Source organism: Podarcis melisellensis (genome assembly GCF_964234715.1).
Source record: "Podarcis melisellensis genome assembly, chromosome: 12".
Classification (NCBI taxonomy): domain Eukaryota; kingdom Metazoa; phylum Chordata; class Lepidosauria; order Squamata; family Lacertidae; genus Podarcis; species Podarcis melisellensis.
The window spans coordinates 58569155-58587408 of NC_138544.1; the positions used below are offsets into that span (position 1 = coordinate 58569155).

The following is an 18254-nucleotide window of genomic DNA, read 5'->3' on the forward strand; positions in this document are numbered from 1 at the left end:
CGGCCTCCGGCCGCCAGGTGTCGCTGCGGCATCTGCCTTCTCCTCCTCCGCCCCTGGGCGGCGCTCTCTCCCGGCGCTCGCTCCGCTTCCTGGAGCTTCCCCGGCGCCGCCGTCCGTCTTGCCCGCCCCGCTCCTCCCTCTCGCTCCCCCGGCCCTCCTCGCCCCTCAGAAGCAGCCGCGGCGGCGGCGACGACAGCGCCGGGCCATGGCCGAGTGGAGCCCCGCCCAGGTGAGCGAGGAGGGACCTGGAAAAGGGGGGGGGGGAGAGGTGACGGTTGGGCGGAGGGGGGGGAGATGAAGGTGGGGGGGGGCTCCCAAAATGGAGGCTGCTGCTGAGGGAGGTTGTCATGGGTGGCGAAGGGGGGGGGAATGGATGCCGTGGGGGGGGGGCTGAGGAGGGACCTTTTTCTTTGGAGACCCCCCCATTGGCTGGAGGGGGGGCTCTTGTGGTTGCTGCAATTGTGGGTCCAGGGGGGGCGGCGGTGTTTTTGTGGTGTGGGGAGGGGGAGGCAAAGTGCTGTCAGGGGCTGAGGATGCTGAAGCTGGGGGGGGGAGAAGAGACACGTACATGTCAAAAACCGCCTCCTGGAGATGCAGGTCAGGCCTCCAAAAGGGTGGGGGGGTTTGATTTTTGGGGGGGGGTGATCAGGGAGGGAAGGGGCAGAGGCTGCCAGGAGATGATGATGCTCAGGGAGAGAGATGAGAACATGTCAGAAGCGCCTTGTGGACCTGCAGCTTAGACCCACATAATGGGTGTGAGATGAAGGAGTTGGGGTTTTTTTTGGGGGGTGCTTTTTTGGGGAGGGGGGAAGGGGCAAAGGCTGCCAGGAGATGATGCTGATGCTCAGAGAGAGAGAGATGAAAACATACACATGTCAGAAGCACCTTCTGGACTTAGGCCCCCAAAACGGGTGTGATATGGAGGGGTTGTTGTTCTTTTGGGGGGTGCTTTTTTGGGGAGGGGTTTATCTTTTTGGTGATCTGGGAGGGAAGGGGCAAAGGCTGCCCGGAAATGAGGGTGAGGGTCCGGGACAGAGATGCACACTCACATATGTCAAAACCGCCCCCTAGAGCTGCAGATCAGGCCCCCAAACAGTTGTGGGGTGCAGTTTTTTTTAAAAAGGGAGGTTCATTTGGGGAGGATTTGAGTGGGGGGATGTAAAGGCTGTCAGGAGATGGTGGTGATGCTGGAGAGAGAGGGAAACCAATACATGTCAAAGCTACCTCCTGAAGCTACGGATCAGCCCCCAAAATGGATGTTTTTTATGGGGGTTCATTTGTGGGAGGCAGACCTGAGAGGGGAAAAGCAAACGCTGCCAGGAGATGATGATGCTGGAGAGGGAGGAAAACAGATATATGTTACAACTACCTCCTGAAGCTAAGGATTAGGCCCCAAAACGGATATGTAGTTTATTTTGGGCGGGGGGGGGGTGGAGGTGGATATTGATGGGGACAGCAGCAAAGGAGGCTAACTTTTCCTCTCCCTCTTAGGGAAACAGGTGCCCCAGATCTGATAGGCACTCCTCCGTGGAGGAAGTGTCTTGCATCCCTAGGGCTGAGGCAGTTAATTCCTCCCATCAATGAAAGCAAATCAGGTAGCTGTCATCTCTTCCCCTGCATTAACCCATCCCCAAATTGTTTCCGGCCTCTGCAAATAGGGCTCTTGCTGCCTTTTGGAGAGAGGCTTCCAGGGCAAAGAGAGGCAGGAGCAGGGAGCCCCATTTAGCATGGAAGGGGTGCTGTGTTTATTATGCAGCCTGCCTGCCCCCGACCCGCCCCCCCCCAATGGAAAGAGGGAGAGGGGCAGTTTTTAAGGACAGATAGTTGTGATGCTAGTTCATTTTCAGTTAGGACCTTTGGAGGGTAGAATGGACCCAGGAGGGTGGGGGGAAATGCTTTCTGGTGCTCTCACCAGGGTGCAGCAAGGATCGGGGTGAATTATATTTGCTTCGTCTTCTTTTTTAATAAGATATTTTTAATTAAGAACAACAAGAAACAATACAAAAGAGAGGTCTTGGTACAAAGCAAAATACAGTATATATAGCAGTGTGTTAAGAAATAACCAAGGAAGAAGATGAATGTGTTACAAGGGGTATATTTTGATTCTTAACATTTCTTCCACAAGTTCATCGTGGCATAACTGAGAGCTCCCAGATAATCTCCCATTCAGGCAGTGCTTAGAGCTGCCTCTGTTTCGCATCTGCAAGGTTGCTGCATCATGCGCCTTCAATCCATGCCCTAGAGCCTAAAGATGTGGTGATGCTGTCATCGAGGAATAAGTGATGCGTTCCTTTGCTCCTAGCATAAAGGCGTGATGCATAGTGCTGCAAGTCTGCACAGGTGGTTCAGTCCAAGTCAAGGTCTCTGGAATTGGTTTCATGTTCCTTAATTACAAGGTTTTTTGGCAGCAGAGATTTGGAGTGCATTGTTTAAAGTGTTGTTGCTGTTATATTTATTTATATCCCTCCTTTTCCCCAGACCAGAACAACACAGAAATAAAAAAAGTGAAAAACATATAAAAGATAATACACTCGTCTCTTGGTTTTCGAACAGCTTAGTTCTCGAAAGGTTTGGCTCCTGAACGCTGCAAACCTGGAAGTGACTGTTCCGGTTTGTGAACTATTTTTGGAAGCCGAACATCCGACGGGGTTTCCGATTTTCTGCAGGAGCTTCCTGCAGCCAATTGGAAGCTGCATTTTGGCTTTTGAATGTTTTGGAAGTCAAACAGACTTCCGGAATGGATTCTGTTCGACTTCCAAGGTATGACTATAATTTAAAAGTAATAGAAAAGCAATATATAAAAGTCCAGATAATAAAAAAGAACAGCGCTATTAAAAGCCATTTCCTTGTTTAAAAAAACAACAACAGTTCCCAGAAGCCGGTCGGAATAAAACAGTCTTCACCTGCTGGTGAAGGGAGGGAACCAGTCTTCTTTCTTTAGGAAGGGAGTTCCAAAGTCTGGGAGCAGCCACTGAGAAGGCCCTTTTCCAGTACTGAGAAAAGGGCCTCCCCACAAAGAACTCACAGCCTGGGCACATTCATACAGGAGAATACTATCTTTCAGATGGACTAAACTGTAAAATATCATGGAAGAAAGCCTGTCAAGTCCTCCCCTGTAATCTTTTTTTCGGGGGGGGGGGGAGAGGTGTGTGTTCTGATCCTAGAAATTCATACTCCATCTTCACCCACGTGAACCAGCCCGTATCTCAAGATCAGCTTTGGAGGCCCTGCTTGTCTGCCCCTAACTAGGGCCTTCTCGGTGGTGGTCCCTAGTCCATGGGTCTCCTTCCACAGCAGATGGATGGATGCATGATCAGAGATACCTTTCAAAAAAAGCCTGGAGGACCCAGTTGGCTTCTAGCTAGGATGATTTTTATGTCTTTGTTGTTTTAGAATCTGTTGGTTTTAAACGGTTTGACTATTTTATGCTGGGTTGAATACATACTTTTTATATTTGCGGTGATTGCTGCTTTGCTGTGAAATCTGTATTTGTATTTTTAATTTTGTAATCCACCCAGAGAGGACACTGTCCTGTAGAATTCTTATAAACCTTCTTTTTAAAAAAGAAGAAAATGCTGCTCATTTTCCAAAGACATTTTTGGAATTGCTTGTGCAACGGACCCTCTTGCCCTAGTGACTTGCTCACTTCCTGATATTGGTGGGGCCTCCTTTTTTCCTTTGCCATTTCTCGCTTGCTGGGACAAGGTGGTCCCACAAGGACTTTCCTTTGCTCTTAAGCAAGAGAGCACCCCTCAGTATTTTGATACAGATCACTTATTTTGCTCGTTTTATTAAAACATTTTTTGCCTGCCTTTGATTTAAGGTCTCCAAGGCAGCTTGCACAATAAACAACGGCAACAGAACCCACCACAAATCATGGATAAACCATCCAAACTTAAGAGAGCCAGTGTTGTGTCGTGGTTTAAGTGTCAAACTAGGACCTGGGAAGAGAACAGGGTTCGAATCCCCACTTGACCATAAAGCTCCCTGGGTGTGACCTTGGGGACCAGTCCCTGCCCCTCGGCCTAACCTTCCGCACAGGGCTGTTGTGGGCTTAAATGGGAGGGGGTTAGGTAAAACTATGTATGCCACCTTGAGCTCTTTGGGGGGAAGAGGTGGGCTATAAATCAATCAGTCAATCAATCCATCCATCCATCCATCCATCAATCAATCAATCAGCAAAAGATGTACAGCAAACAATAGATTTAATGGAAGCAGCATTCAGTTATCATGCAACACTGGCAAAGCATCCCAAAGCCTTCTGAAGACCACCTTGGCCTCGCCTCTAGCGGTCAAGAAGGAAGAGTGAGGCAAACATCTTTAGGGATAGAGTGCCACATTTTTAGTGCCACCGCAGAGATCTTGTGTTACCCACCCACTGTACTTCAGACTTTCAGAAGAGGAGCTGACACTGTGGCAGGCCTCTGTGGGAACAGGCAGTGCTTGAGATGTCCTGGACCTGTTAAGGACTTTGAAAGGTCCAAACCAGCACTTTAAATTGGGCCTGGGAACCAGCTGGGAACCAGTGAAGTGATTGCCATCTTCCATTCAACCCCTGAGCTGCTGCACCCTGGACTGCATTGCAGTACCCAAGCCACGCTGTCCTCAAGGTTTGAATTGTCCATTCTCACCAGCTCCAGTCAGCATGGCCAGTGGACCAGTGATAGTGAAAAGGCTAGCGCCCCCCCCAAAAAAAACCCACACAAAAACCCTGTAGGGCACTAAGTCTAGTCTGTACACAAGTAAGGCATGACTCATTCTGGCTGGGTCATTAATCTTCCATATCTGTGAATTGATCCTCCCTATGTGCTCTTTCTTTGTAAATGTAATATACCTCATTGGACCATGGGGATTTGTGGGGGTGGGGGCAGGGGCAGAAGAGGAGACATCAAAGGCTTGGCCCAAAATTGAAGTCAGCTTGTGGCTTGGTGAGTCACCTTCATTAGATGGGATTCCCCCCAAAGCAATGCCATTGAAGGCCTGTCCCAGCTTTTCATGAGAGCTTCATACAAAGGAGCTGCTGGGGCTTCTGCTCTTGGAAAAAGAGGTGTCTGCACTTACAGTTGCATTTATACTCTTGGCAAACCTCTCATCCTGCAGTACAGAGTTCCACAGATCGCCCGAGTGCTGTGTTACACTCCCTTTTGGAAGAGGGTTTATGAACTGATTATGTGCAAATTCAGCTATCACACGGCAAGCTGAAGCCTACATTTATCCTGCTGTATCCTACATGATCGGTGCTGAGATAAAAGTCTTGTAGGTTTCCATAAATTGCCGTTGTCATTCTGAAGGGAGGCACCTTGTCTTGCAAAATTTGCACATGGAAGCCATCCCTTCATCTCTGTTGCTTTTGCCTTCCTTTGAACTTTGTTCTGCCTTGTACTCCTGGAAGCAAGATGTCCGCAAATGTTCTCTGTACTCCTTGAGGAGGTGAACTGCATCTGGATCCAGAACGTTCTGTCTCTTATTCTCCTCCACGATGAACCTCAGCGCTGTTTGTCCTTTTGATGCTGCCTTTTCCAATGCACAGAGCTGTTCCAGGCCCACTGCAGCTTCAAAGGTTTCCTCCTGGAGTTGCAATAGGTAGTAGCTTAAAGAAGCATTCTGGTTGGTGGCTGATAGAAAGGACTTGTGAATGAATGATCAACTAGATACAGTAGTGGCAGGATCATTGGCTTAAGTTGGGGATGGGAAAGCTTTGGTCTACAAAGCCATTTCCCCTAAACCGTGGTCTGTCCTGCTCACCTGTCCAAGTTGTCCCATCTGAGGAGGGAGGATCTGGCCAGATCCAGTGCCCCACCCCTGATGTAAACCCAGAGCTGTCCCAGTCCCACAAAAAGGAAGTGCTGATTGTAGAAAAGACACTTGTAAACCTGAACCAAGCATCATACGAATGCTAAGGATACGGAGAAGTAAATATCATTAATAATTGTACGGTTAGGAATCTTGCATGGTTAGAGAAGGACTGGTGTTTAAGCAGAGAAATGCAGCATAACTGATGAGTGAAGAATTTATTAGAGATGGAGCAGTGGTCAGCAGCCCTGAAACTTGTAAGCCACCTGGAAAAGGACCCAGGTCATTTCTTGTTTCTGTATAACACCAGAGTGTACTACTCAGACCACGTAATAGCAGCCATGGTTTCTCTCCCATAAGGATCCCTCTCCATTGATCTCCGCCTGCAGTACACAGTTCATTGGTTGTTTCGTTGCTCGGTGACTGCTGGCATTTTGACTATTTGGCATCTGGCGCAGAATTCATTCTCCCAAGTTCCCAATCCTCATGCTTTTGGGATAAAATGAAGATGATGAACTGAAGGCAATCAGATGCCAAAGGTGGGCAGGGAAAGCCTTCCTGAACTCAAGTGGCCGGTCAGTGGCCAGCAGGTCCCTCTTGAATGTCTACCAGGAGTGGAAGTATGCAGAATATGCAAATGCGTCCACTTTCTGACCTTTTTTGGCACAGAACTTACCTCATCCTTCTTCATTTTAAGTTTCGGCTAACTGTTCCTAGACATCCTTCCTCAAGAGGAACGGCCAGAGGCAGTGGCTGCAGAACGTTGCTCTGTTCCAGACCGCCCAGGAATGTAATGTTGTTTGCATGTCTCCCCCCTCCAATAGGCTCTTCAGTGGGAGGTGGAGCCCCAGCCCATGGCTGCTGCCCAGCCCCTCAGCACCCCCGAGCAGACGCCCATGGGGGACGTGCTCCCCGAAGCGGCTGAGCTCTCCCTGACGGTCGTGGCTGAAATCCAAGCGGTGGAGAGCAAAGTGGACTCTTACGCAGCGCAGCTCATGAGCCTGGAGGGGAGAATGGGGATGGCCGAGACGAAGCTGGACGGCTGCGAAAAGACCGCCGTCGAATTTGGGAACCAGCTGGAGAGCAAGTGGGCTGCCCTGGGGACCCTCATTCAAGAGTACGGGCAGCTCCAGAGGAGGCTGGAGAACATGGAGAACCTGCTCAAGAACCGCAACTTCTGGATCCTCCGCCTGCCCCCGGGATCCAGGGGGGAAACCCCCAAGGTAAGCAGGGTGGGCAGGGTTAGGGGCTGTGCCTGGCCATGTAAGAGAGGTGGGATTTCTCATATTCACAAATTACTGCTTTGCAGGCAGTATTCTAGCAGTCCTTGCTATCTGTAGGATGGCGTGGTTTTCTCCCTCCCTCCTAACACCGCTACTCTCTTGGGCATTCAGTGAAGCTGTAGCATTCGTGCGCAGTCCCCCAACCTGCCCTCCAAGTCCGGCAAGACCCGGCTGAGAGAGAGAGGGGTGCGCAGAAGCTTTTTCAGAACACACACAAAAACCAGAAACAGTAGTATGCTGCCACCACTTCCTTATCTCAGAACAGCCCCGAAAAATAACCTAAGGAAGGAGATTTCAGCGTTACCGGGCTGCCCCACCCTGTGTCACTTTACCGTGGCACAGACAGAAATCCAACAGGTCTGGTAGGCGACTAAGTGGTCAGGTACTGGTTTAGCTTCCCCGGCAGAAAGGCACAAAAGACAAAAACAGGAAAAAGTCCTTTTCCCAGGATTTATTAAAAAACAAGATTATTCAAACAAAAGTTGGCACAAAAAATAAAAACATTGCTTAATATCACTTGCTACAAAACATACTCACAGCGAAAATGAAAGTGTGAAACAGAACAGTTCAAAGCACCCTCCCGCATCAGGGCAATCCCTCTCTGCATGACAATGGTCTCACATGGCAAAGTAGGTTAGGTGAGGCCTTCTGCCTGTTTGGCAAGATGGGCTGCGAATTGCAGGTGGGTTTCCTAAGGTTTTATCCTCTTTGAACCCACGTGGATTCAAAACTCAAAAGCCAATCAGTTCTTTAGATTAATTAGCAATTCGCCAATGGTTAGATAGAAGAACAATAACTCAGGCTTGTTAGGAGCCTCGACAGCTGAATCCTGTTTATCAAAAGGCCTTGAAGATTAGAAGCATTCCCAGAGCCAGACCAGATTCTTTGAGTTGTGAGTTGGCTTGGTGACCCGGTTCACACAGAAACAGCATCTAAGATAGCCAGGTGTCAAGACTACAAATCAGCTAGGAACCTCCTTACTTCAGATGGAGAAGATAACTTGTTCACATTCTTTGAGACAGAAAGTCTGCAACTAAAGAAGCGGATACACATTCCCAGAATTCTCCAGTGTTTGGCTCTCCCACAATGCTCTTCCTTGGCATGAGCCAAAGTTTTAACTTGCTAAGATTTCCCAACACACTACAGAAGCTGAATGTGGGAAGATTCAGATGAAAGAAAGTCATTCACACAGCACATATTTAAACTATGGGATTCCTTCCTGTAGGAGGCAGTGATGGCCCCAACTTGGATGGCTTTAGAAGACAGATTTATAGAGGAGGAGGCACCACAATTTGAGGCAGCAGTGTTTCTGAAGACCAGTTGCTAGAAACCACAGGAAGCGAGAGTTTCCCACAGGCACCTAGTTGGCCAAAGGGAGCACAGGGTGCTGGGCCAGGTGTTTGAAGGTTTTGTTTTAAAATAGGGGTTCTCCTTACAGTATTGCTTCCTGGGTTAACGCAGTAAAAGCAGCAGCACGAGAAGTTTGAACTCAAATAATCAATTAGCAGCTTCTGAGAAGGAAAAGCTGTTTTCAGTTGGCATCAAAACGTCGGTAGAATTGACACCAGCTGACTTGGAAGAAGACGAAGAAAGGAAGGAGTCAGGGGTGGTTGGGGAAAGGTCACCTCCAGGCTTGACTACTGTAACTCGCTCTACGCGGGGCTGCCCTTGAAGCTGACCCAGAAACTCCAGCGGGTGCAGAATGCAGCAGCGAGGCTCCTTACGGGGTCCTTGCCACGGAATCACATTCATCCAGGGTCAGGTTTAAGGTGCTTGTTTTGACCTTTAAAGCCCTATGTGTCACATCTTCCAAGACAACAATGCCCATTTACACCACAAAGAACTCATAACCCACCTGCTCTCAGCAGCCAGAAACATCATAACCAGACACTGGAGAGACCTAAGCATGGTCTAAGCATGGAGAGAGTAAGCATGGACCAATGGTTCCAAATAGTATGGGAAACAGCCCTACTAGAAAAATTAACTAATAAACTGAAACTGACACGGGGACAAACAGAAGAAGACGCCTTCACCCCGGTATGGCTCCCCTTTATCACATACACAGCCCAACAGGACAATGACAATAATCCACCAACAGCATACAAATCAATATGGCTAACCTGATCCAAAACACCCACCCACCTCACTCACACACGAAAACAAAGATCACCACAGCCAATCACAAACAAACAATCACACCCTAGGCCAACCCCAACCTCTCTCACCACCAAAGGAACACAAGTGAACAACACAAGCAACGCTGACACCAAACTCTACATACATAGAAACACCGCCACCCAACCCCACCCCCATCCATCTTCCCTCCCTCCACCCCCCTTTCTTTTTTCTTTCTTTTTTCTTCTCCCCCTAATGCCTCAACAAATGAAACAGATTTGTAAAAATGCTACGTGGAAGAAGAAGAAGAAAAAAAATACGAGGCACTACACTTCTGTAAAACAAGAAAATCCTTAATAAAAAATATTTAAAAAATAAATAAATAAAGCCCTATGTGTCCTAGGACCTTCGTACCTACGGGACTGCCTCTCCTGGTATGTCCCAAGGAGGACTTTAAGGTCCACAAATAACAACACTGTGGTGGTCCCGAGCCTCAAGGAGGTTAGATTGGTCTCAACTAGGGCCAGGCCTTTTCAGCACTGGCCCCGACGTGGTGGAACGCTCTGTCACAAGAGACTAGGGCCCTGCAGGACTTGACATCTTTCCACAGGGCCTGCAAGACAGAGCTGTTCCGTCTGCCCTTTGGTCTGGACTCGGTCTGACCCTTATGTTTCCCTCCCCTTATGGTCCTGATTTATCAGCTATTTTAAAATGAGGCTGCATTTTAAATTGCATTTTAACTTGTATTTTAAATTGGGTCCCCTCCCTCTCTTTCCCCCCTTTTATGTTTTTACTGTGATTTTATTTTATTGGTGTTAGCCACCCTGAGCCCGTCACTGGCCGTGGAGGACGGTGTATAAATAACATCATCATCATCATCATCATCATTATTATTATTATTTATTATTATCTGTAATTTCAGTTGCCCATAAAATGTGTAAAAATGGTTGGAAGCTAAATATATGACCAGGTTCTAAGATTTACATCAGGGGACCTGGCAGAGGATTAGAAACACAGGAAACTGCCTTATACCAAGTCAGTCCGTTGGTCTATCTAGCTCAGTACTGTCTACACTGACAGGCAGCGGCTCTCTATGGTTTCAGGCAAGGACTGAACCCGGGACGTTTTTGCATTCATGGCAGCTGCTCCGCCTAAGAGGAAGTGACTTCTCCCTCTCTTTGACGCGGTTGCAGGTCCCTTTGCTGTTTGACGAAGCCTCCTGCAGTTTTTCCGAGCAAGAGTGGCGCAGCTTGGATGAAGGGCAGAAGGACCTCTACCGGCACATCATGAAATGCAACTACAAGGCCGTGGTCTCTATGGGTAAGGAAGGGTCCACGTGGTGTGGCCAAGCAGAGCTCTCTGCGCACCTGAGCCTTCATCCACCGTGGCCCAGGGCCTTCTAAGTGGACACAGCATCAATTCTCAGCCGACATCTGACCAGGCTTCAGGGTGACATGGGTGCAGATCAGATGCACCAGATAGAGGAAGCTGCTAGATGCTGATTCAAGCCATGGGTTCACCTTGCTCAGTTTTGCCTGTTCTGGCTCATAGTAGCTCTCCAGGGTTTCAAACAGGAGTTGTTCTCAAGTCCTACCCGGAGATGCCAGAAGTTGGACCTTCTGCAGGCAAACAGGTAATCTGCTGAGGGGTCACATGGACCCAGCAAAGAGTTCCTTATCAGGTCTGTAGGTTAGCCAAGCTCTGTGCAGCACGAGAATGCCCAGAGCTCAGCTGGTCATTGGCCAGTCTGTCCTGCCAGGAAATTCCTTCAGGTAGGATGATCATTGGAACATGTGCAGAGGAGGGCGACCTGGAAACCAAGCTTTATGAAGAGCAATTGAGGGAGTTGATATGTTTAGCCTGGATAAGAGGAGACTGAGAAGTGACATGATAGCCATCTCCAAATATCTGAACGACCTTCACATGGAAGACGCAGCTTGTTTTCTGCTGCTTCAGCGGGTAGGATCTGAACCAATGGATAAAAAAAACTAAGAAAGGAGAGTCTCGCCAAACGTTAGGAAGAACTTTCCAAAGATAAGAGCTGTTCTACGATGGAACAGACTATCCTTGCAGGTTTCCAAACGGAGGTTGGATGGCCATCTGTCGGCGATTCTTTAGCTTTGATTCCTGGATTACAGGGGGGTGGACTAGATGACCCTTAGGATTCCCTCCAAGTCTACATACCAGTCGTTGAGAATGTTCATGGGAGTCCCAGAGCACCACTGCCCTGCCCCAGCGTCATTCCCAAGGGAAATTTAAATAAAAGGAGAGCAAATGAGAGGCTTGATGCTACTAATAAGTTTTTTCCCCCCTGCCACGCACAGACGCTGCCATCTCCAAACCTGAGCTGCTCTCTCGGATCGAGCAAGCAGATGTCGCTGGTCGGGGGGATGTCGAGGAAAGAGAAGCCCTGAAGGAGACCACCCTGGGTGAGTCGCAGAGTTGGCAACCCTCCCACCCTCGTCTGTGTTGTGCAGGGAGAGCAGCTCAGGTCCACCCCTGATGCTGAAGGGGACAATTTACAGCTTGAGGCAAACGTCGAAAAGCTCTGAAAACCTTGACAAGGAAACTTCAGAACCGTTGCTCTTCCCACATGGCGTTGGCTTTGTGAGAGTTACGTTCCTTGAATTCTGAAGTTGAATTCTGCCGCCCAGCTTAGTTGCCACAGATGAAGCCAGTGTTACTTCGCCCTCACGGCATGCTCCTGCTTTCATAACTCCACCACAAACTGGCCACACACTTTTATTATTTTCTTTTGAAATAATTTTTACTTGGTTTTCGAAAACAAGTAAATAGATAAGCAGAGGAAGTCATCCGTTGAATAAAGTACAGTGGACCGCTCGGGTTGCGAACGTGATCCGTGTGGAAAGCACATTCGCAACCCGCAGCGCCGCATGTGCACACGCGCAGGTCGCAATTCAGTGCTTCTGTGCATGCGCAAAGCACGATTTAGTGCTTCTGCGCATGCACAAGTGCCGAAACCCGGGAGTAACCAGTTCTGGTACTTCCAGGTTTGGCACGGTGCGCAACCCGAAATCACGCAACCCGAAGCATCTGTAACTGAGGTATGACTTTATGCCTATACAGTTGCATTGCACTGTTATGCTTCTCGTTCAGCAACCAAACACAGGACCACTCTAACAAATGAACTAACTAACTGAACGAAAACTAAATCTCTCCCTCCCACACAACCAACAGACCCTTTGGTTCCATGTATCGTTAGAATATCCTGTTACTTCTCATCAGCTAACTGTAAAGAAATAAGTATAAGTTTACTTGCAAATCAGAAGACATTCCAAATTATATTAAATCTACCAAAAGAGCGGGGATGCGGGTGGCGCTGTAGGTTAAACCACAGAGCCTAGGGCTTGCCGATCAGAAGGTCAGCGGTTCGAATCCCCGCGATGGGGTGGGCTCCCATTTCCCGGGGAAACTCAGCCAGATGGGCGGGGTATAAATAATAAATTATTATTATTAATGTTATCCCTGCTCCTGCCAACCTAGCAGTTCAAAAGCACATCAAAGTGCAAGTAGATAAAGAGGTACTGCTCCAGTGGGAAGGTAAACGGCGTTTCCGTGCGCTGCTCTGGTTTGCCAGAAGCGGCTTAGTCATGCTGGCCACATGACCCGGAAGCTGTACGCCGGCTCCCTCGGCCAATAAAGCGAGATGAGCGCCGCAAGCCCAGAGTCGGCCACGACTGGACCTAATGGTCAGGGGTCCCTTTACCAAAAGAGCAGCTTACACCAAATGTCTTGCTGGCCACACACTTTCAAGTCACTGTTTACAGCCATTAGGACTATGAACTCTCTGGGTCTTTTCCTCCTCACACTCCCCTGTCCCAAAGAAAGTGGAAATTCTCAAATGATGGTATTCTATGCTCAGAGCAACATGGTCCTGTGCTTGTATGGATTTGCTGAATACACACAACCCTTGAATCAATGAAGGAGGCAGACAGGAGGAGTCAGTGCTAGAGAGGAGGGGGTGGACAGTGTAGCTCGTCCTTGCATCATCTTGGCTCGGGTGGCCTTTTGCAGACCTGTCCTAAATGTGTCGCTGGTGGTGAATGGCTGCTGTACCTTCTTCCCTCCTCTCCGAAACAGGCTCTCCGATTTCCGCCCTCAACGACAGCTCCTGGATGGAGCCGGAGGAAATGTCCCTGGTCAAAAGCATGGGCGACTTGGAGGAGAGCGAACTCCCCGGGGATCCCGCCATGAGTAAGTTGGAGCGGCCTAGGGGGGGGGGGTCCTCTCCTTCCTGCACAAGGCTGGGAGGGGAAGGAGAACGTTGCCAGGAGAGGAGGGGGCCGGGCAGGGCCCAGAATTCTTGACTAGTGGAATAGGGCTGCTCAGGAGACTTGGGCTTATGTGCTTGAGATATCTGGAGCTGTCTGTGCTGTTTTTAATCTGTCGGGAGCCACTAAGAGTGGCTGGGGAAACCCAGCCGTATGGGCAGGGTATAAATAATAAATTATTATTATTATGTTGTTGTTGTTGTTGTTGGCAAGGCTAGGGGTGATTGATGGAGAACTGGCCATTTCTCATAGGAGCGGGTTTCTTTGACAATAAAGAGTTAACCCTCTGACAAGTGCATTCCTCTGGAAGTGGCCTTGACAGTTGGCACCTTCATGCTGCACTATCCATTATTATTATTATTATTATTATTATTATTATTATTATTATTATTTATTATATCCTCCTTCATCTGAAGATCGCAGGGTGGTTTACACTATAAATCACAAAACTACATAACATGATAACAAACAAAACAACCCTCCCTAAACGGCCTCGGTCCTGTATACCTGAAGGAGCGTCTCCACCCCCATCGTTCAGCCCGGACACTGAGATCCAGCGCCGAGGGCCTTCTGGCGGTTCCCTCATTGCGAGAAGTGAGGTTACAGGGAACCAGACAGAGGGCCTTCTCGGTAGTGGCGCCCGCCCTGTGGAACGCCCTCCCATCAGATGTCAAAGAGATAAAGAATTACCTGACGTTCAGAAGACATCTTAAGGCAGCCCTGTTTAGGGCTGTTTTTAATATGTAATGCTGTATTGTTTTTAATACTGATTGGGAGCCGCCCAGAGTGGCTGGGGAAACTCAGCCAGATGGGCGGGGTATAAATAATAAATTATTATTATTATTATTATTATTATTATTATTATTATTATTATTATTATTATTCCCTTGCAGTTTGAAACATCATTGAATTGTAAAATCATAAAAATACAGACAGACGAAATGTCCAAGCACCAAATCAAATGAATCCTCTAAAAGCTCTTGACGAATCAGAAACATTTTCAGCGGAAGATGAAATATCAAAATTGCGGTTGCCTGTCTGATTTCATTTTGCTAATTTTTGAGGAGGCTTGTTTTGTTAAGGGATGCTCTCATTGCATCCCATAATAGGGGGGTTATATTGTCTGAATCATTTTCTTCAAAGTAGTTTTTGGAGAGTTTTTGTGAGACAGTCTCTAATCTGTTTATTTGCGGTTAGGATGGGACTGAAGGACCATGAAAGGGTGATTTGGGTTCCTTCTCCCATTTTAAGGGCAACTTCTACTGGGGCATGATCTGTGATTTTTTTAAAAATTATTATTTATTTATTTATTTATTTATACCCCGCCCATCTGGCTGGGTTTCCCCAGCCACTCTGGGTGGCTTCCAAGAGAACACTAAAATACAATAACCTATTAAACATTAAAAGCTTCCCTAAACAGGGCTGCCTTCAGATGCTCCTTCAGGTATACTGGAACAAGGCTGTTTAGGGCTTTAAAGGTCAGCACCAACACTTTGAATTGTGCTCGGAAATGTACTGTTACCTATGTTTGTTGATTCAACCAAGGGGACACCTGTCTGATTTTGTTTTGCTAATTTTTGAGGAGGTTTGTTTTTTAATGTATTCTCTCATTGCATCCCATAACGGGGGGGTTATGTTGTCTGCACCATTTTCTTCAAAGTAGACTTTTGGAGAGTTTTTGTGAGACAGTCTCTAATCTGTTTATTTGCGGTTGGGATGGGACTGAAGGATCATGAAGGGGTGGTTTGTGTTCCTTCTCCCATTTTAAGGCCAACCTCTACTGGGGCGTGACCTGTGATTTTAATGTTACCTATGTTCATTGATTCAACCAAGGGGCCACCTGTCTGATTTCATATGCCACCAACCTGCCTCTTTCCCCCCTTTGGTCAGGTGCTCCGCAGCTCCTGGAAGAAGACCCCGAAAGCTTGGAGCTCCCCGGCATGTTCCCCCGGAAGTGGACGGAAGTCTTCCAGGGCCCGGGCGAGGAACTGCTCTGCGAGAGCCACCCCATTTCGGTGGCGCCTGCAAGGAAGGCCCCGGGGAGCAGCCTGAGGCGGTCGGTTCGCTGCGTGGCTGAGTCGAGGAAAGAGGACCCCTCCTCTGTGCTGGAGGCCGAGGCCCACACTGGGCCCTACATCTGCTGCGAGTGTGGGGAGGGCTTCCTGGACAAGCAGCTCTTCACCACTCACCAGAAGACCCACGACGGAGGAGGGAGCTATCCGGCGATGGACCCAGGAGGAGGAGGGGGCCTGAAGCTGAAGCCGAGCCCCTTACCTCTCCAGAGGGCCCCGACGCCGGCGCGCCCCAAGCCCCCGAAACGCCCTGAACCCCAGAGGAGCCCCGCCCTCAAGCCCAGCGCCGGGAAGCGCCCCGGGAACCACATGGTGGAGCGTCCCTACACTTGCACGCAGTGCAAGGAGAGCTTCAAACTGGAGGTGAGCCTTCTTCTCCACCAGAAGCTGCACACAGGGAAGGGCGACGGGCCGCTGACGTGCACCTACTGCGGCAAGGACTTCCGGGACCTCTCCAAGGCCGTCCGGCACCAGCGCATCCACACGGGCGAGAGGCCCTACCAGTGCACCGAGTGCGGGAAGAGCTTCATCCGCCGGGACCACCTCCTCAAGCACTGGCGCGTCCACACCGGGGAGACGCCCTACCAGTGCGCCACCTGCGGGAAGAACTTCCGCTACAAGGAGTCCCTGAACTGCCACCAGAAAATCCACACCCGCAACCCTGCGCACCACCTGGGGCTGGGGGCGCAGGCCGGCCTGGTGGCCTTGAAGCAAGAGCAACCCTAGCGATGGCCCCGTCCCCAAAGCCCTCTGCTTCTGGCCGGCGTCGGCCGTGCCCTGCATGCTGAAGAACAGCTGCCCCCCTCCCTCCCGGTTTGCCCCCCAAGTGTCCCAGGGCATGCCGAGACGTGGCGGAGGGGCTGCCTCTCGTGGACCATCAGAGCATCGCTTACCCTTCCTGCGCTGTGCCGGGGGTGAGCGCAAGGCCGAGACATCGTACTCCGAGCCCTGCTTCCGCCTGGGTGGGTCACAGATAACGGCATTTAGGCAGTCTTTCCTGCCGCGCTGCCGTCGTTCGTGGAGAACTGGCTCTCTGCGGTTTTTCCTGTGAAGATGAGGCAACTAGGTATTCACCGCTTCCTCCTCCTTGCCCACAGGGACCCAGAATCTCAAAGACATTCTTCCGTCTCGTCACTGTGTGAGCCCTCCTTGAGGCTGATGTTTGTGTTCTTCCTTCCTCCCTCTCTCTCTCTCGCGCACACACACACACACACAACACACGATGAGCTTCCGGAGCTGGGAAGGTGGACCCGCCGGAGGCCAGGCCACACTTCATCCAATAGTCTAGGGGCGAGCTTCCTGCCTGCTCCCCTAACCTACTTCCCATTGGGCACCCTGCCCGTTAAGCACCTTCGTGGAGCCCAGTCGAAACCATCCTTTCCCAGTTAATTGTTGTCAGTAAAGGTGTGTGGGTTTTTGAAGTTGTCTTTGTTTTAATTTCTCAAACTGCATCTGGCCACACTCCAAGGCTGTTTGTACGAGTCAAGAGCAGCTTCGACCAGGATTCTGGTTGTTATAACCCAACGCCAAGAGCTCATGTACTGTTGTTTTGCCGTATGAAGTTCCCACAGGACTTGCCGCCTGTCCCATAACTGTCTCCCAGTTCTTCCTCTCTCACCCCAAAGGTATCTGGAGAACTGCCGTCCCCTGTTGTCTTGCTGTTATATTGCTGTTATATTATTATTATTATTATTATTATTATTATTATTATATTTTTTACAGAAGGCATCTTTGTAAATATTGGTTGAATTATATATATACATATATATATATATGAATTTCAGTGTCGTTAAGCTAAATGTCAGCTGAGGTGACTGTAACAGGCCAGCTATTCCTCTGTGTGACGTCGGGTGTTTTGTCTGTGGCTGCGTTTTCTTGGGGTTTTTTGTAACACCTTCTTTTGCAAAATATGTCAATACAGTGTGTCTCTCTTCCGATCCCCCTCTCGTCTCTGGGTAGCTGCGGGAAATGAAGCCTTGCCAAAGCAGGTTAGGCACAGGTGAATTTTATCCTCGGAGGGTCTTGTGTCAGCAGTTCCAAGTGCCGGCAGCGAGGCTGCAGATACAGCATTAATTCTGAGGTCCTGGCATGTGTAGGAGGCCACAAATAGGGTCTGAGGCGGGAGGCCAAGATAAGAGTAGGCTGGTCTCGTACCAGGTAACTGGGGTGCCCTTTAACATCACGCTAGCAGTGTGGAGGGACACAGGTGGCGCTGTGGGTTAAACCACAGAGCCTAGGACTTGCTGATCAGAAGGTTGGCGGTTCGAATCCCTGTGACAGGGTGAGCTCCCGTTGCTCGGTCCCTGCTCCTGCCAACCTAGCAGTTCGAAAGCACGTCAAAGTGCAAGTAGATAAATAGGTACCGCTCCGGCAGGAAGGTAAACGGCATTTCCGGGCGCTGCTCTGGTTCGCCAGAAGCGGCTTAGTCCTGCTGGCCACATGACCCGGAAGCTGTATGCCGGCTCCCTCGGCCAATAAAGCAAGATGAGCGCCGCAACCCCAGAGTCAGCCACGACTGGACCTAATGGTCAGGGGTCCCTTTACCTTTACCTTTAGCAGTGTGGAAATCCATCATACATGAAAGGTTATGTTAGTTTATGTTCCCGTTTATTTATATCCTGCCTTTCAACCAAAAAGGCTCCCAAGAATAAACAGATAATGTCGAAATACAATGGTGCAAATTCAAAAGAATGCAAATG

The 18254-nt window shown here is 49.4% G+C and overlaps 1 protein-coding gene across 1 annotated transcript; it reads left to right on the forward strand.

Annotated features, from left to right (window-relative positions):
- The first annotated feature begins 84 nt into the window (after positions 1-84).
- On the forward strand, positions 85-17492 carry LOC309353193 (zinc finger protein 783-like). Its single transcript, XM_081882457.1, has 6 exons — positions 85-229; positions 6618-7016; positions 10385-10511; positions 11516-11620; positions 13293-13406; positions 15374-17492. Exons 1-6 carry the CDS (start codon positions 206-208, stop codon positions 16279-16281), a joined length of 1677 nt encoding a protein of 558 aa, XP_081738583.1. The 5' UTR covers positions 85-205; the 3' UTR covers positions 16282-17492.
- The last annotated feature ends 762 nt before the right edge of the window (positions 17493-18254 follow it).

Coding starts and splice junctions, on each gene's coding strand:
- LOC309353193 (XM_081882457.1), top strand. CDS start 206: ATGGCCGAGTGGAGCCCCGCCCAG. Junction 11,621..13,292: donor CCTGAAGGAGACCACCCTGG/GTGAGTCGCAGA, acceptor TCTCCGAAACAG/GCTCTCCGATTTCCGCCCTC. Junction 13,407..15,373: donor CCCCGGGGATCCCGCCATGA/GTAAGTTGGAGC, acceptor CCCTTTGGTCAG/GTGCTCCGCAGCTCCTGGAA.